Raw genomic sequence first — 20,602 nt, forward strand, 5'->3', positions numbered from 1 at the left:
TGATCTGTGCTTATTATTTTGTACTGTTCAAGCATCCTTCATAAAAATAGTTACTGGAGTAGAAAAATGCATGTCTGCAGTGGGTGAGTGATCTAAAAAAAAAATAAATAATGATCACAATGTGGATTCTTTTCACAAAATTAATAATAAAATACAATTACAGAGGGTAACACGTGCATATTATGGCCACGTGTTGTAAGGGTTAATGAAGTGACGCTCATTTTTGTCCTGATCTATTAAATTAAAAATACATAAAAAATGCAATTCACAAAAAACATTTACTTGAATACACCTCTTCTATGATGAAAATTTTTCAATTGCTGACTTTAAAGTCATATTGATATTTTTCTGGGGCTTAAAGCAAAAAATTTCATATGGTGTCCAGAGACAGCAAAAAAAAAAAAAAAAAAAAAAACATTTAATCAGTCTCATTAAAAAGGGAAATTCCTGAAAAAAAGAAATGTTGGCATGACTAGTGCAGAATAATCTTTTACTGTTATTTCTTTAAAAAAACAAAACAAAAAAACAAAACAAAAAAAAAAACAAACAAAAAAAAAACAGTGAAACAACTGTGTTTTAAAATATTTAAAAATGCTTTTGTCCACCAAATAAAAGTAACTGGGTGTAACCAAGTTTTAAAAGTTTTAAAAAACATCTATTTATTTTGACATTTTTATGAAAAAGCACATTTTGTTCAAATCATGTGGTGTAACCCTGAGAAAACTTCTTGGTATTTTTGACTCAAAAATTAATAATATTTATACATAATATATATAAATTAATACATAAATTATATATATATATATATATAATCTTGAAAAATGTGTTTGAAAACTTTTTGGAAATGAATAATTAAGTTGTTTATACTCTCATGTATTCAAGGTGCAAATTACTATTTATTTTAAATATAAATAAATAAAAATTGACTACACCATCCCTCTTCAAAAAATTTACAAATCGACCACTGCATATACAGTATATACAGTTGTGCTCAAAAGTTTGCATACCCTGGCAGAAACTGTGAAATTTTGACATTGATTTTGAAAATATGACTGATCATGCAAAAATTATTATTGTGCTCCTTGTGTTTCACTTGTAACGATACTTGAACAAAAATGAGCTGCATGGTCGAGTTGCCAGAAAGAAGCCAATGCCACAAAAAAGCCCGGTTACAATATGCCCGACAACACCTTGACACGCCTCACAGCTTCTAGCACACTGTAATTTGGAGTGACGAGACCAAAATGGAGCTTTATGGTCACAACCATAAAGCGCTATGTTTGGAGAGGGGTCAACAAGTATTGTGCTCCTTGAAACAACCACACCGTCTTTTTCCAGAGCAGCCTGTATTTCTCCTGAGGTTACCTGTGGGTTTTTCTTTGTATCCCAAACAATTCTTCTGGCAGTTGTGGATGAAATCTTTCTTGGTCTACCTGACCTTGGCTTGGTCTCAAGAGATCCCTGAATTTTCCACTTCTTAATAAGTGATTGAACAGTACTGACTGGCATTTTCAAGGCTTTGGATATCTTTTTATATCCTTTTCCATCTTTATAAAGTTCCATTACCTTGTTACGCAGGTCTTTTGACAGTTCTTGTTTGCTCCCCATGGCTCAGTATCTAGCCTGCTCAGTGCATCCACGCGAGAGCTAACAAACTCATTGACTATTTACACACAGACACTAATTGCAATTTAAAAAGCCACAGGTGTGGGAAATTAACCTTTAATTGCCATTTAAACCTGTGTGTGTCACCTTGTGTGTCTGTAACAAGGCCAAACATTCAAGGGTATGTAAACTTTTGATCAGGGCAATTTGGGTGATTTCTGTTATCATTATGATTTTTTGCATGATCAGTCATATTTTCAAAGTCAATGCCAAAATTTCACAATTTCTGCCAGGGTATGCAAACTTTTGAACACAACTGTATATACACTGCATATGTTTTTTTGTTTATTTTGTGACATCAAAGATGGATTGAATTACACTTACACCTCATTAAAGAGCACCTATTATTGTTTTTTGTCATACAATAGATTTACATGCATCCAAGGTCAAAAAACACTTTAATTTGCTCATAATTTAAATTGCAGCATTACTTTATTTTTTACCAGTGTCAAAAATGACTCCAATGATTCGTTCTAAAGGATTCATTCTAAACTCCTCCTTTCAGAGAGCCTACTCTGCTCTGATTGGTTAGATGTCTTAGTCTGTTGTGATTGGTCTACTGCTTAGTGAAGTGTTTAAGGGCAGGTCAAAGCTGTTCGCAAGCAGTCAATGAAGGTTTTATGTTACCAAATTACGTAGGTTAGTACAGGAAGTAAGTCTGGAATTACTAACGACTCGTTTCAGGTGTTCAGAATCGGTTCTTTCTTTTGGGAGTCAATAACTCCATTTGTCATGCACTTTAATTTTTGAAACTTTGCAGACTTTTTTACATTCACAAACAGCTATATAACACACTACATGAAAGGTAATATTAGAAAAACCATAATAGGTGCTCTTTAACTGCTCATGGTCAACCCCAAGATCTTATACAAGCTCAGGAAAAGTTTAAAAGGGCAGCCTTAAATCTGCTCAAGCAGAAAAAAGCAATCCTTAAAGACTGACCACCTAGAGCACTTTTTTTATTTCAGCATTCAGTCTTTTTTTTTACTGCGGATAACTTGTGCCAAGCCAAACGGATATTAATGCCAGCAGCAGGAGAAGGAAGGGAGTTGGAGGCTTCAGTTGAGCTTCAAGGATTATGTGGCAATTTGGACTCTGGACACTCTTCTTTCCCCCTTATTTTTCTAAGGAAAGAGCTTTAATGAATTTTCTGTCCCCGCGTCCAAAGGAACATATGTGATACAGAATCAGGCACAACGTGATAAAAGCTTTATCTTCCATGTAAATCTGAGTTTTTTGTTGTCGTTTTTTTTGTTTCGTTTTTTTGCGACCGCAAAAGTCATCGAACGCCAGGAAATTCTGTCAATCGCATGGTTCCTATTTCTGAAGTGCGATGCTGGTCAGCCCCACCCTCTGTAAAATCTCACTGGTCCAAAATCCTGCTCTTTGTAACTATACATTAAACATCATATTTCTTCTGATTGGCTGAGATTGTGTCACATCGCAAACCATTTTCACAATCACTGATCAATGTAACAATCACTACATTTGATTTGTTTTTGAAGGCAGCATAGATGTTCCTTCACTGCCAATTAAATATCACAATTCTGTTTGTTCTTTTGGTGGAAAGAATAAAAATGGTGTCCGAAGGAGTGGTTGAAAGGAGTACATTTATTTCTATATATATATATATATATATATATATATATATATATATATATATACACACACAGTATATATATACACATATATATGTATATATATTCAACTTTTACTTCAATTTCTACCAAGAAAGAAGCATTGTAGTCACTAATTATGTGTTCAGCTCTAAAATTCAGCTAACTTGAATTTGTTCAAGATCATTATACATGATGTTACGGTGCCTTGGGAGGCTGTCCGGTACCACTATCCTTTGGAAAATGCAAAGTTGCAAAATGCTGCCTGTTAGGCTATTGATTCACTGGGCAGCAAGGCAAGGCTTAAAGTTTTGAACACAACCTCAGTGCAACACTTAGATTCCAGAAGGGCTGTTAGCATTTCTGCTTTTAAGTTAATTTGGCACCATTTCATAGAAGCATTGCTGACCTTTTATAATGGGACGTAAAAAAGTCGAAGATTACAACATTTTAACAACACGGTAGAAAACATGTAATAGGAGTGGCCATGGATCAAGTATTAAGAGAAACTGTATGAGGGCTAAGAAATCAGAAAATATTTACACTGCCTTTACTATCTAGCCATGTACTATTAAATATTGACTGCAATAAAAAATGCAATAGTGAGGTCCAGGCTGTTTTTTACCTTTATTGTTATTAATATGCTACATCTAAATCATGATTGGTTAGTATACTAGTGTGAAGCCTGAAAGATGAACAATGACATTACAGCTACTATTGGTACAATTTAATATAATTAGAACTGTTCATCATCTAGCAATCTGCCGAATGCATATGGTTACACTGAACAGAAAAATGTGAATGGAGAATTGTGAGTTTATCCACAAGTCTGGAACAAAGAGGTCTATAATACCTGGAGAACGCTATCTGTTTACATTCCCATCCCAACTGACCCTTCGCTAAGCCCCGCCTTAAAAGCATTTCTGACCAATCCTGTCTTAGCAACTGTTGCCCCACCGCTATTACTCTGGCAAGCATTTGCCTTTTTACAATGACAGCCTACAGGAGTAATGTGTGTTTGAGTAGTTTTAAGCAGGATTTTATCAAAATGATCCAAAAAAAAAAAAAAAAAAAAAAAACTGTCACTGGGTCACTTGTAATGGTGACACGAGGTACCTAGAGAGGATACATGCAGTGTTATATCTTTCTTTAAAAAAAATCTTTAAATAAATATTGAGAAGAGCATGCTATGGATTAAAGTGTGCCATTCCTCATTCCCAGATGAGCATGTATAACATCAGTGAGGACACCTACATTTCTACGGTAAATTAAAGCTAACAACTTAACATTAGTTCATTTACGTATTGATTCAGATCTTAGTAAAAGTGATAGTAAATAAAGAGTTCACAGCATCAAAATGAGTGTGTTATAAGACGTTATACGCAGTTCTTTTCAATTACACTAATGTTATGAGGTTTGTAATCGCTATCATGTTACGCTTTTCTCTTTTTATGCGACTGTGATGATCGTTTGCCTCAATTCTGATTCACAGTCTGCACAGTTTTCAATCAAATGACAGTGTAATTTAACAATATCTTTTACAAAAAATGTCCGATAAATATGCTTTACAATGTCACTCTTCATTCCAGCCCATGTAATAATATTATTCATTCCGTTTATGAGAATATTTTGACAAATATCGCGCCATTCACGGCAATCTCCCATTCATTCCTATGGGGAGTTATGCAGAGCTTGTCAGAGCGTGCAACGGTAGTCAAGAGGGTGGAGCTTAGCGAAGGGTCAATTCACCAGAATGGCAGTTGCTCTGCCATTTTTGCTCATGGACACGCAGTCTGCATACAGGTTTTTTTGAGCCAATTTCCTGAGCCATAAATGCCATGTGACTAATAACTCTTGAGCTATAGTAAAGTGACATCATAACACTTCTGAATGACTGATAATGACACAACAATACTCACAGTCTGAAGCCCTTTACTAGCAACTATCCTGAATTTTGGTGTCAAAGGCAGCAGACAAGGAAAAAGTCCACAATTTAGCAGAATACACAGTTACTTTTGAATATTTGTCAATGGAGAAGATGCTCCTTCGTCATAGTTACGGCATTTACCAGCAGAAATTAACCATGCTTACCAGTCAAATCTTAACCAATTGGTCTGGATCGCCTGAAACAAGGACACTGGATGAGAATGACATTAGAGTTCACCGGTCAGGCCACACACTGAGCTTGCATTTTATGCAATGCTGAGACAGAGCAAATTCTACATTTTCTGAAGTCTGGTATCCATTCAGAGAGCTACATGCCAGGTGCATGACTACTAAAAAAAAAAAAAAAAACCCACTAATCACCTCAGAACCTGAGAGAGATTAAATAGAATTGAAAGATTACACTTCAACAAAAGAGAACAAGCACTAATTAAAGATGTGTGGGTAATTCAGGCATATGTTTCACTAATTCTCTGGTTTGTGGCCAGACGACAAATTCAGCAACAAAAGATAAAAACACATTAGTGATTATGTGCTGGTGTGTTGGCAAATCATGTCATAAAAATAAAAGGTGGTTGGTGTTCTGTTCCAGTAGGTCTATATCACACAAATGTTGCACACGAATTATGGATGGATGGATGGATGTTTTAAAGCTCAGGGCCCTTATTCACAAAAAAATCTTAAGGCTAAAATTAGCTCCTAACTCAGAAAGTTAGGAGTAATTCTTAAAAATTAGGGGCATTTCACTCCTAATTTTTGGACTAAAGATTCATTTTTAATTTTTTAGCACCATAGTGTTCTTAATAAAGTGTGTGTGCTCATAAAATGTGACACCATCCTTCGCAACTTTACTCTTAACTTAAGATTTCCCACTATTCCTTAGTAACACTTGCTCTTAGCTATTTTGTGAACAGGTTTTAAGCAAAAACTCTTAGTTAGGAACTCCTTGGAAAACTCCAGATAAGATAAAAATCTTTGTGAATACATGCCCTGGTTTATAGTTTATATATATATATATATATATATATATATATATATATATATATATATATATTTTATTTTTTTTTACAATTAAAATAGCATTTATTACAATAAAGCTCACATGAACAAATGGTTGAACAACTGGTCAGTAATGATACTGACATAAGCTACATGACCCTTTAGTACACAAAACAGTTCTTGTTTCATTTCAAGTCCAAAAGTTAATTAGTCACTTGTTACTTCTGTAATTGCTCTGATGGATTCAGTTGGTTCATTCACTGAAGGATTTGTTAGACTACTTCAAATTGATAACTCACGAGTTTGTGAGTCTCTTAAGTAATTCATTTAAAAAAATGCCATTTGTTCGTAAACTGGACTACTCTAGTCGCACTGTGTTTGCTTTTGATTGCACTGTAAAACATTTACGTAATTTTAATGGTAAAAGACTGTAAAAATGCTACAGTAAAAAAAGACACTGGTTAATGGGTAGTTACCTTGAAATATATGGTTAAAAAGTTATAATATATTTAAAAAGAAAATACATGTAATTTTACGGTTAAATGCTATAAAAATTTAAATTTTTAGATGTAAAAAGTATGATTTTCCTGTATAATTAACGATAAAAATGTATATTATGTTTAATAACAGAGTACATGTACTTTTTACAGTAAATTATTACTCAAATTATGGTAAAAAAATAAAAAATAAAACATAATCTGGTGTTCCCGTGACCCATTACATTTCATTTTATTTTAAGAGAATAGTTATGTTTCTTATTTTTAATATCAGTTATGTACTTTGGAGTGTTTTGTGTTATATTTGATGTAATTTAATTAATGTTTATTGTATTATTTTAATTCCACATGTGTTACCCTGATGGTGTTTAGTGTTTGTGTGAGTGACACTGAGCACTGTTTCTACATGTTCATTGGTTATTGCTCCTGGAAGGGCCACTAATATTGAACTTCATGTCATCATGTGCCCTACTGTAATTACTACGGTGACTAACAATACATTATAAAGTGAAAAGCAGATTTTTACAGTTTCAGAAGGTTAATTATCAAGTTTATCATTTAATAATTTAAACGGTAAGGCACCGTAAAATACACAGGCATCAAAATTGCATCCCGTAAAGACTGAAATGTGGTTACCGTATTTTTCACGGTAAATCCCTGGCAACCACAGCTGCCTGTAATTTACAGTACATTTTACAGATTTTTTTTCCCGTGTGCAGCCAGCAAAAATAATGCAATAGAGAGACATGTAGTATTGGCAGAATTCCGCCACATTTGATTGACACTGCAAACTCAAAAATCTAACTTCTTTTGCTGTGGAGCTGAAGATTCAGCAGTGCAAGAAACACTGTCATGCAGGCATCAGTGGACATCAGTCAGCTAATTGTTAAAGCAGCAAGTGACAGGAATAAGGATTAAGAATGGAGGAACTGCTCAGAATTATGATTTTCTCCTGCAACATATGTGTATCAGGGCAGAATTTAAGAGTCTCTGCTAATAGATGAGGTAATATGAGGGCAGAACGGAGTGGAAGAGCATGCAGATGACCCTGGAGGACACAGTGCTGAGTTCAACACATTCAGTCTGAAGCGTTCATACAGTCCCTATCAGGCCACTCTTAAGAATGAGGGACTGAAGACATGCTCCTGACATGATAATAACTGTCTGGAGCAGCTGGTGTCATGGCTGAATGTTCTCTGTGTGACCTGCACTAACACCTTTAATGAGGACAGAGAATCAGAGCAGGATCAAATATGTGAATGTGTGGGGTACTCACAGGGAATAGTGCGCAGGTACAGGTTATCTCTGATCACTTGCTGGAGCTTGTGGTCCAAAGAGCCTTTCTGAAACTGCAGGCTGAGGTAGTGACGCAGATCAGTGTTCAACACTTTACCTGCAGAGAAAAAATTACTGCAGGTTAACTTTGGATACACTATTGTTCAAAACAGTACAGGTAGAACAATTGTTATAAATTGTTATAAAAGGGGCTTCCACATGACTATTTAGTTTTTCTTGCCTAGTAAACTACAAAATGCATAATTACATTACACTATCTGCTAGTTTCAGAGACTAAGCAAGTTAAAAGCATCTTGATGAAAGTATACATTCAGTGACCACTTTATTAGGAACACCTGTACATTTACTTATTCATGCGGTTATCTAATCAGTCAATCATGTGGCAGCAGTGCAATGCATAAAATCATGCAGATATGGGTCAGGAGCTTCAGTTAATGTTCACATCAACCATCAGAATTGGGAAGAAAAATTGATATCAGTGATTTCGACTGTGGCATAATTTTTGCTGCCAGATGGGCTGGTTTAAATATTTCTGTAACTGCTGATCTCCTGGTATTTTCACACACAACAGTCTCTAGAGCAGGGGTATTCAATTAAAGTTCCAAGAGGTACGGTCTCTAGATTTCCTTCCCAGCAATGGTCTGGACAATAACATACATGGTGTTAGTAGTCAGCATAGCTATGAAATGACATAAGGAATGCTCATATTTTGAAATAGTAGGCCTAATTGTAAATTTCCAAGTTGGCAGTAATAGTACTTTGTATAAGAAGAAAAAAACCCCATCAAAGTCAAAACAGTCTCTTTAAAACTGGGTAAGGATTAGGACATTGGGGCTCCAGAGGTAAAGCCAAAGCAGTTGGGTTTGGGGGATCTTCTACCAAAAGATTAAAATATTTAAATGAGTTCATCAATCGAGAGCACTTTATTATAAATATTAAAAGATAAAATCAACTGTTCATTTTGAAGCTGAATGACAACAGTCCAGTATTTGTGTTTGAATATTTTTTAGATTCTCAAGGGGCATAGGAGGCCTTGTGACTATTAAGGAAATACAGTGGTGTGAAAAAGTGTTTGCCCCCTTCCTGATTTCTTATTTTTTTGCATGTTTGTCACACTTAAATGTTTCAGATCATCAAACAAGTTTAAATATTAGTCAAAGATAACACAAGTAAACACAAAATGCAGTTTTTAAATGAAGGTTGTTATTATTAAGGGAAAACAAAATCCAAACCTACATGGCCCTGTGTGAAAAAGTGTTTGCCCCACCTGTTAAAATATAACTTAACTGTGGTTTGACAAACATGCAAAAAAATAAGAAATCAGGAAGGGGGCAAACACTTTTTCACACCACTGTATATTGTTTGGGGGTTTAGGGGTATCCCCTGAGAGAACATTTTGAAAATGTAAAAGTCTGAATGGACCATTTTTATATTTTCCTTAAAATGAAAATCTACCAACAACAAACAATGTACAGCACAATAGTGAAGCTTAAAAATACTGTTAGCTAAAGTTAAGTAGGCCTATAAATGGTCAGACTATCAAATAATGGAAACGTTCTCATGAGAACTCCACTATGCTACTAGTAAAATCACACTTTTGGTTGTTTTTCCTTGCCATTTATGCGAGAGATGGTCTTTGATTAATTTTCACAAAAATAATATGTTTGTGAAAGGCTCGAAACATGCTGATTAATAAAGCTAATTTTAGATGGGAAAAAAACGTTATAGTTTAAAGGTGCTCTGGAAGCACATTGTCCTGTCACAAACCTGGATTATCTGAATGGTCTGATTAATTTCAGACACATGAAGTTAAATACACTTCGCTTCATTCTTGTTTTCTGTAGTGTGTTTTATGAAAGATGCCAGTATCTATCTATATTGCTGCTCACGGTATTTCTCCACTATGGTCTACTGTTGTAAAAATAATCGCGTCTGCAATTCTGCGCGTAGTGCGCGATTCACAATAGGGTATAAATGAAGTGTGTTCTGTAAAAGATAAAAGTATTCGAGAATACAGAGCTGAAAGATCAGTGCTATCTGCACCCGAGCGCTTGCGGTGTACACAGCTCCATTGTTTTGTCACGCTGATCACTTGAAGTATAGAAACGGTGAGATGGAGCAGCAAATGACAAGATGTCTCGTGGTCCGGATGGAACCAAGCTGAGGTCTAGACCTGGACCGCGGTCAGCTAATTGGTGACCGCTGCTCTAGAGTTTACTCAGAATGGTGCCAAAAACAAGTCACTACGCCACCACGAGGACTTAGAGTGCATTGAAAATTGTGCATTCCAAATTGGGGAGAAAAAGGGGAGAAAAAAAAAAACATTAAGTTGAATATTTTTTCATTATAAGAGTGTTTGCATCACTATCCACCCATTTGTGGGTGCTACGACCCAATTTGATTAAGAATAAGCACCTGGGTCTTTTTTTAACCACATTTGCATTTTATGGGGTTAAAGTTGCATATGCATTCTGGGGTTAAATATAAAGGTTCCGAAAAGAACCAAAACGGGTTGTTTTTTTCTAAGATTATTTGGAAATGCCTCTGTAGTGCTTTAAAGAACCAAGAATGTAACCAAGAACTTGAATTTTTAATCACCAGCATGCCATCTAAACAACTCCAGAACCATATACAGCCAAAAACATTTTTGATTAGAAGAGCATTCTTTGCTTAATCCAAGGTGCTGCTAAAACCATGTAAAGACCTTTAGGAGTGTAGAATAATATGTGTGACAGTAGTGACAGCTGTTTGGGTGACAAAAAATAAACAAAACTCAAAAATAATTTGCAAATGAGTAGAATATGACTAAACCATGCTAAATTGGCGGAATGTGGTCCCAATCTTCCTCCTAATTAAACAACAACTCTCAAAAAATGTTTATTGGCTTCTACTCGCATCCAGATGTTGAATGCATGACGAGCATTAAAAAAAAAAAGAAAAGAAATGCAGGTCCTATTGCATTGCTCTTACAGCAGAATCCCAGGGAGAGGAGGGGAGGGGAAGCCCCTCCAAAAGGAGAATGACAGAGCAGGAGCCAAGATTCTTGTGGCAACTCAAAGATAAGGAGGGGAAGAAAGCGCTGCCTGTCTGAGCTGCTCCAGTCTCCAGCTGTTGGTATTATGGAACTGACAGTGTCACACCATACTCTTTCCTCTGGGTGGGGAGGATGTGCTTTAAAACGGTGCCAGTCACATGGCTGCTGCTTCAATAAGCATAGTTTTGGCTCTTGCATCTGCTGAGCCAAACTTGGCTGTCCTCACAGACCTGAGTAATCAGAGCACAGCCCTGCTAAACACATACACAGATGAAGGTGTATGTTACAGATGAAGCAGCTCCTCCTGCTGCTTCAAAAACAGGCCAAGACTTTACTAGTGCTATGCAATGTCCTGACATTTGGAGCACATGCAGTTACATCAAAATTACCTCCTTGAGCTAATATAAGGGTGTTTCTTCAATTCTGAACATTTTAGGCCCTGTGGAGTTTTAGAAAAGAAACTCTCTTTAAACAAACTTTTCACACTCTCATTAGTTTATTTAATTTGATAACTAGGAATATCCAACAGAGTAAATACTTTAGAAAAGTTAAATACATAGATAATTTTGTCATATTTTAATCATGAACATTTCCACTACAATGTCATTTCCACCACATCTCAAATTATGTTTAATAGAATTATGTGGAGAAAATGACAGTGATGAAAATGAATTTTTTTTTTCAATCATGACAATACGGTCGTAATAACAAGACGGCAAAATAATAAGAAATCATACGAGTTGGCTCTTACAAAAACATTCGACTTTTACTCCCATAGAGAAAGATAAAAGAACCCAGTGAACGACATTATAAGACACTGATTCTTGAGATAAGGGACAAAACATGTCTTACATACAAAAGTCATCTTTATGTTAAAAATCAAGAAATTCATAATAATAAAAATACTGAAAAAGTTAAATCTAAAGGAAATGTGTATACTCAGGGCATTTATTTCTTACCTGTATATTTTTAAATAATTTCAGTAGAATTTTTACAAATTCATGCTCTGTACTTGGAAGCACATGTAACTCAACCTGTCCTCAGCAAAGTGTTTAAAAATACAACAAATTCATAAATATAAATATGAAATGAAAAGTAGGTATCTAGAAGATATCAAACAATACATAAAGTAAACTTCAAATTATATTTTCTATAAAAAACTACCAGTCAAAGTTGTGTCCTCACTTTGCATCAACTCTGTTATGCTACAACTTATGGTTAGCTTAAGTTCGAGTACCCCTTTCCCACTCATGGTGGATGCAACAGTAGGACACGTGGTCTGGTATGTTTAATATTTTTTCATATTTTAAACAATGTTTAAGTCTCTGCGGTCACAGCTTCAACGTGTCAACACAGTCACCCCATTATGATAATTTTTGTTAGAATTGTGGGATAAATTTGGGCATTATGGTTTAGGTTATAGGTTTTATAGAAAAAAAAACAAAAAACAAAACTAAATGGCTCCAGTGTACAACACATGGAAAAATACTGAATTTTGTGAACTGTCAGAATTTTCAGAATAGTGTGAAAACCGAAATAAAGATGTACAGAATGTATTTTATCACTTAACTCCTTTACCGAACACTATTATTAGATAATTAAAGACTTTACACTCTTTTTGGATAGATCAAATTAAATAAATAACATGCTTCTTTAGTGTGTCTGATGAAGTTGACACAAATTACAGTAAGATGTAAAAGTTATGAAGGGAATACATTTTCAGAAAAAAGCATTTTTATAAAAACATGTTCCCTGAGGGTAGCTCAATGGTAAAAGACGCCGGCTACCACCCTTGGAGTTCGCTAGTTCGCTAGTTCGAATCCCAGGGCGTGCTGAGTGACTCCAGCCAGGTCTCCTAAGCAACTCGGTGGGGCGTGTGGTGAGTTGAGCGTGGATGCCGCGGTGGGTGGCGTGAAGCCTCCACACGCGCCATGTCTCCATGGCAACGCGCTCAACAAGCCACGTGATAAGATGTGCGGGTTGATGGTCTCAGACATGGAGGCAGCTGGGATTCATCCTTCACCACCCGGATTGAGGCGAATCACTACGCCACCACGAGGACTTATAAGCACACTGGGAATTGGGCATTCCAAATTGGGTGAAAAAAAAAAAAAAAAACTTTCCCTCACATGGTTCGTTAGTTGAGACTTTTATCAACAAATATATCTTTTTCAAATTAATTTAGTATTAAAAAAATAAAAACTCTGATTTTAAACATGTTTTGTCCCTTTTCTCAAGAATCAGTGAACATTTTCTAAAGTTGAACCCCTGTCCCTAAACTAAATCTAACCATAAGTCTAACTCCTTACCCAAACCCTAAACCTAACCATGATTTTAATAAGAAAATAACTTAACGAAAACAAATGTATTACAGGTTATTGACATACATTACATCAGTCATTTGAATTGCATAGATATGGAAAGAGTAACCAAATTAGTTCACTGACATTTTTTTATTTTTATTATTAAGTTTTGTATTCACCTTATGTGCCAAAGAAACTAGAGCGCAGCCATCTTGAACATTTTGTCTCGGAGCTTCCGCTCTAGCGGGTTTATATAGATATCTATGGTGTTGATGTCAAAGTGTAATTAGCTAGTGATGTGGATTTAATGGTTATAGAGTTGTCAAAAGCTGTCATGAGTATTTTAAAGTATTCAGGGGATGTCATAACAACCGGAAGCAGACCGGGGAGATTTTAATACAAGAGTACTTCATTCATAAATACACAAGGTCCTACCTTCAAGTTGTGGACGTACTGATGTGCCTCTGTGTTCATGAAACTCCAAAAGACAACACAAACTCATAAAAAATATCTCTGTATGCATTATTACTAAGGTGAGCAGATTTTTTGAGTTTTAAACCTGGATGGGGGTGGGGGGTGACACTATATTTATACACACATACACATACACATGTGAAAGTGTATGCTTTATTTATATTCCATTTACAACTATTTTAATCACATTTAAGCCTCTAAAAAAATGTAAGGTGACAAATTAATTTGAAAAAGTACAACTGTAATTTTCTTTAATGTTGAACTTGCATGTGTAATAATATGAGCTGTCACTGTTGGAAATTTCATATCTACACATTTTGCATCACTACACTACACATTTTCACACAAATTATTAACAAGTTGAAACCTAAAAATTAAGCCGAATTACACGTACAACAATTAAACACTTTATTATGAAAAAGTGCTGTGTGTCACAGCTGTCTGAATGTGATCTGCCAGGTACAATTTACCTCCGTGGGTGTGGTAAAAAGGAACATTTACAGTGACACAAAAAACACCTCACTAGCATTTCCACGTTGAAAAGGGGTGCTGTAGACTCACACCATCAACTCTTGCTGAAAAATACTTTCTGTGCTCCCACAAGCAATCCATTTTGATCGACTCCTCTCAGTAGCTTCAATACAAACACAAAGTCAGATAGAAGTGCGGGAAAGGGGCGGGGCTGAATAAGGTGAATAGGAGGCTTGCTGAAATGTAATGCCTGTAATGAATCGATTAGAAAGTCTGTTTGATGTTTGGTTGATCTCTTTTGGCAAAAAAGTCGTAACTTTTCATTCATGCCAACCTGTAAAATATCTTATGATTTTGCCATCTCACACGATTTATTACAAGTTGTCATGAGGCTATGTTCGTTGTGATGGAAATGATGCCACAACTGAGGGACATTTGCAATTTGCATATAAATACATCAAGTTAAGTGAAAGTATAACTGATGTGGCCTTGAGAGCAACATTCTTTCCAGTAATACACCATTTCTGCCTCAAGACAGAATAAATACAAACATGTTGTGATATCTCCAGCTAATTTAGAGAACGAGGTAATCAAAACAAGTCTCTCTCCAAGCAATTCTCTCCCACCCTCATGGGGAATGAAATGGATGTCCCACTGTGATTGCAGATTAGCTTCATTCCATTGGTCGGCTTCAATGCATACTAATTTGCTCCAATCTAAATGTGCTCAAGAGGTCCATTGCTCTCATTTAGAGTTCTAGTATTAATACCACTTCCATGGCTGTTTAGCAGGACATTACAGCATGCCTTCCTGTATCATTTTGCACTCATTTTATACTGTGCTCATATCCAATAGTGTAAAACATGATTTATAGCTGGCATTCATTAGGGAGTGTCTTGGTCCAGCATGCTTGCTTACTGGGATGATGCTGTTGAGCTGCAGAATGAAGGACTGAACTGAATGAGGCCAGTTGCATCTGCTAGGGAGGCTCTGTGAGTCATAATTTGTGACCTCAAGAGTAGAGGCAAAAAGAGTAGAGAGAAGCCCCCCCCCCCCCCCCCCCCCCACTCCTCTTACACTGACTATGGCCAACACACACCTGGATGTCATTAGCTGCTCAAGAGCATTGAATACATTGAGGATGTCAGGACTTTTCAAACTTTCTAATGCCAAAGACCCTCAAAAATGATGATCCCTTTGTGATGGACCCCTTCCTAAAATTTTAAGGCAGCTATATATATTTCATGCATAAAGACCCATTCATACTTAAAAATATTAAGTGTGATATTAAAAAGACAACATGTTGTTTGTAAGATTAATTAATTGGCTTTTATATTGTCACTAGACTCAATACTCTGTCATATTTACCTTTGCACGTTGAAATTCTGCAGGCAAAGGAGGTGTGGGATGTTAAGCGCATGTAAAACCTGCAAAAACTACTTGCCAAGCAGCCACTTTTGCTCTTTATGCTGAACTTATCCCTGGAGAGTGAAGTTACAAAGAAACTCACAGCTAAAATATTTTCCTTGTCTATTGTGGATATACAGTGCAGCTATTTACGAAGCACCTACACAGAAGTCACTGAAAAACCAAGCATTGCTATTGGTCAATGTTGCGAATCTGCCTGTCAAAGTTTACCAAAGTTGTACCCCACTTGAAATTCGTGTAGGGTAATTTCCTCACCACTGGATGTCCACCGTTTCTAAAATTCCTGATCATGCCGATACCCATTGAGATGACTGTATTTCGCCCATGGAATTTGGCTGTGCAAAGGCAAATGTGATGAGCCTTAAAGCCAAAAGAAAAACATTGTTATCCAAAAATTATGTATTATAATATTAAAATTATTATCTGGGAAATATTTACTTCGTATTGTAGTACGTTGATAGTATATCTTTTTTTACGCCCACTATAAAAGTAATGATACATGTACGGTATATATACATATACACAGGGTTGGGAGGGTTACTTTTGAAATGTATTCCACTACAGATTACAGAATACATGCTGTAAAATGTTATTTGTAACGTATTTCGTTAGATTACTCAAGGTCAGTAATGTATTCTAAATACTTTGGATTACTTCTTCAGCACTGGTAGATTTTTTCACTTGTTTTGACTATAAAAACTCTGCCAGTACAGTAAAAAAAATACACATGTTAAAAATACATTCTCTGAAAAACCTAAATATCTTATGCAGTGTTCTTTCTAAAACAAGATCAATCTAATTGATCTTGTTTTAAGGATTTTTTAGATATTTTTACAGGAAAACAATAAAAAAAATTATTATCAAGAATACGATTTTTGCCCTAATATCAAAGGTCTTACAAGAAAAAAAGAAATTATGATCCAACATGAATTTTCTTGATAAAATCGTGTCTGGTATCATGTGCATGTAAAATGGCTAGAAATAGCATTTTAGGTTAGTGTAAAGCTGACAATTTACACAAGGTTTATTTCTATTTCTTCTGCTCAAAACTTACTTCAAACTTACTTCTCTGTCTGCTCGTATGAATGTAACACTTCATAAGAAAGTGTTTCACCGCTGCTCAAATGCTTTTTGGATCGCATCATTTATATGTTTAAATGTTTTCCATCTGAAAGGACTAAATATTAAATGAAACAAATGACAATAAAATGCAAATTAATCTCTTCAGTAATCAAAATACTTTTTGAATGTAACTGTATTCTAAATACCAATGATTTAAATTGTAACTGAAGTGGAATACAGTTACTTATATTTTGTATTTTAAATACGTAATCCTGTTACATGTATTCTGTTACTCCCCAACCCTGTGCATATATATATATGTATATCAATATATATACATATATATCTCAATTAAAATGTATTTGTAATATTTTTTATATTGTTTTCTTTCTCTTTCTTTCTTTTTTCTTACTTTCTTTTCTTTCTTTGTCTGTCTGTCTGTCTGTATGTCTGTAACCTTTATTACTTTTTTTAACTAGTGCTAAACTTTTAGACAAGGCTTTGTCAAGCCAGAATCAAAGTTTATCCTGACTATTTTTACCCATCTACAGTAGTTTAGTAAGAGTATTTTAGTATTTTTACAACCCTTGAACATCATTCTCAATACCTTCTCAGTGGCTACATTCACACAGTCCAGTTAATGCAGTTATCAGGAACGTCTCAAATACTTTCTGTATGAATTAATAACCAAAGTCAACCCCCTTATCTGTTCTGACAGCCGTAAATAATGTCAGTGACAATAGTGACAAAGAATAAAGTAAATTTCAAAGATGGTGAATTCCATAACACTGGAAAGTCTTATCACAATTAATTGACACAACATTATCTAATAAATGAGTCCAACTCTGGTATGAGTAACTCTGTCAAATCTTAAACTGACAAGGGCTTCTAATGCTGTTTTTATTTTATCTGAATGTAGAGTGCAGAGTTTGGGTCACGTACAGACCATAAAACTGATGGGAGCAGCTCCAGTGAAAAGACAGCAACAGAGCCTTGAGGTGTCACAGAGACAAATGTGATTTCTTAAGACACATATTTCAGTGATACCAGTAAGGTAGTGTAAGGCTGGCACCAGAATGTCTACAACCAAAAGGCGCCATTTCCATCTAAAAGTCAAAGAACTCTGCGAGAATCAACGTCACAGAACTCTCTCACAAAAGCTGAAATCTACACCTGAATATCACCACGTGTGATTAAGTGCAAATCGCCTTTTGCTGAGATCTACACCTGAATATCACCACAGTGTGATAAATTGCAAATCACCTTGCTGCCCCCCCTTCTCTCTCCCCTTCTCCCCTTCAACAGCTCTGGACCAACACAAAGACATAAGATTTATATGTAAAAAATATAACAAATAACATGAAAACAAAGAATGCAACTGTATGTGTTTGATATCATTTAAGAGGTCTCTGTGCGACTGGTATAATGGTCTCTTTCCCATGTTGATAAAACTAATGGTAACAAAGTTATAAGGTCTTTGCCAAATACTGCATAATTCTGGAGGTGGCTCCCCCTCATTGACCAACAATTGAAATTATCTCCTGTATGTTAACAAGGTTAAACCCCAGGAAGTCAAGAACCCATTCACCCCCAAATCCTCATTGTTCAAAGGATAATACCATTTGGTACATAATGTTTATTCTGTCTAGATATTTAAGGAAAGTTGGCATGAAGCTCTGGGAATCTGTATACAGATCTCCCATGCTGTACCGCTGCATGTAGTTTTGTCAGGTATGTTTCTTTGACTTGTCTTTTATTTTTAGTAATGCTTGTTTATTCTGATCATGTGAAATTGGCTTTGATTTGAATTTCTGCAACAATGTTTTATATCCTACCTGACAAATAATTGTTATTATTTGATTTATTCTGAATTCCTCTGAAATCATTACTGGAGATTTAACATAGGAGGAAGCCATTTAAAGACTCTCAGTTTGAATTTAAACCACTCAGGACAACCAGGTAGGACAACCACCTAGGACAACCAGGTAGGACAACCACCTAGGACAGCCGGGTAGGATTTGAATTTCAATAGACCAGGGTAGACCAAACTGGAGCTTTAATATAGGAGAAACCACTCAGGACAACCGGGTAGGAGAAAGCCATTTAAAGACTCTGTCACTGCTCACCGACTGTCTTAGCAAGTTGTATGTACGTGACTAAGCGGCAATATGGTCTGGTTATGAGAAAAGCCAAACCAGACGATATTAGTTAACCCTACAACCGCTGACTAAGAACGGAACTGGCTATCCATTTTCGGGAGGTTTACGTAATTTAATAACGGCCGGCGTAAGTCTCCAAAGATCAAAAGGACAATGAATAGAAGAGGATTTAGAGTAATAACCTAAAAATGTTAAATTAAAAGAATGATCAGAAATTAATTAGAGCTTAAATATAAATTAGAGGTCAACTTAAAATTGGAGTCAGATTAATATAAAATTGGAGTCAGATAAAATGAATAATGGAATTAAATGTGTGAATTAACAATAATTGATTTACTTCAGCGCTCAGAAAAGACAGAACAACGCAGAGACCTTCAAGGGCAATTTATTGAAGTTCCGCTCCGGAACGGATATGAAAATTATTTATATAGATTCCACTTTTTCCTCTTTTTTACAGTAGTATGGTCATTTTATTCTTTCAGAAGCTTGAAGGCATTTCTTTTATAAACTTCTTTTGAGTTTTGAGGACATAAATTAAATTGTGTTAGCTCATAAATGCAAATTTTTTTTTACAAAACAAGGACTCTTTATACAGGGAAGGCACCAAAGCTAGGAATGGTTTTCAAATTAAGCTGTACGACAAGGTCCAAGAGCTACATTGTGTAATTCTTTGGACGCTGTAAAAGCAGAATAAATTTGAGGAATTTAGGTCAGGCCACAATAGCTTTGTTTCATCCTTCATCAATAATTTTTGCACACAGGAATGCAGTCCATGTTCGCTAGCAAAATTCTGCACGCTTGCAATTCATAAAAACCCAGCCTGTTTCACTTTACTGTGTGCTAAATGCATTTTCCCCAGATCTAGCTGAAGTTCTTGTCTAATTTCGCATGGAGATGGCCAGGTGGGGGGAGTTCTCACAGTCTCAAAATGCCTAGTTTTCACTTTGAAACATGGGGAAAACTTTGAGTATTTTCATAAATAGCTTACAGAATGGGGGGAGACTTGGATTAGTCAAGATATGCACTGGGCCTAAAAAGTACAGTATTTGTACTCTCAAACCACATTTAAAAATGTCTGAAAGTCTTTGCATTATGTAAGAAATAATCCATGGCTAGGTGTATGTTAAACGATTTTAAATACACAACGTTTGCCTCTGCGAAATGCATTTAAAATCATTTAACGTACACCTAGCCGTGGATTATCCAGCTTATACCATTGTCACTTGCCAGAATTGATTAGTTACAGCTGTAATATTTTTTTTTAGCGGCTCAAATTTTGAGTGGAAGAATACAAAATAACGGTTAATTTTATCTAATGGCTGTTTTAGCAGCTCCGCCTGTTCTAAATCAGGCACAGAGAAAAAGAAGTGCGACCACACACTTGGTCAAAACTAGGGGTGGGTAAAAATATTGTTTTTCAGATTTATTGCGATCTTCATTTGAACGATCTCAATATCAATTCTTAAATCCCAAGATCGATCTTTCACTCAATGCACAACCTTCTAAGGGGGCCTGGGCAGCTCAGCAAGTAAAGACGCTGACTATCACACCTGGAGTTGCAAGTTCGAATCCAGGGTGTGCTGAGTGGCCCAGTTGCTAGGGTGGGTCTTAACCTCCTCGTGGTCGCTATAATGTGGTTCTCGTTCTCGATGAG

The 20,602-nt window shown here is 35.7% G+C and overlaps 2 protein-coding genes across 2 annotated transcripts in view; one reads left to right on the top strand and one right to left on the bottom strand.

The window, feature by feature from the left end:
* LOC127419036 (V-type proton ATPase subunit S1-like) overlaps positions 1–20,602 on the top strand; it is a 691,126-nt gene that overhangs the window by 186,623 nt on the left and 483,901 nt on the right. The window lies entirely within an intron of this gene.
* LOC127419027 (membrane-associated guanylate kinase, WW and PDZ domain-containing protein 3-like) overlaps positions 1–20,602 on the bottom strand; it is a 203,567-nt gene that overhangs the window by 70,890 nt on the left and 112,075 nt on the right. Inside the window, exon 2 of the mRNA XM_051660052.1 lies at positions 7,998–8,114. Coding sequence (XP_051516012.1) covers positions 7,998–8,114 — 117 coding nt within the window. The remainder of the gene's footprint in view (positions 1–7,997; positions 8,115–20,602) is intronic.

Source organism: Myxocyprinus asiaticus, chromosome 28 (genome assembly GCF_019703515.2).
Source record: "Myxocyprinus asiaticus isolate MX2 ecotype Aquarium Trade chromosome 28, UBuf_Myxa_2, whole genome shotgun sequence".
Taxonomy (NCBI): Eukaryota; Metazoa; Chordata; class Actinopteri; order Cypriniformes; family Catostomidae; genus Myxocyprinus; species Myxocyprinus asiaticus.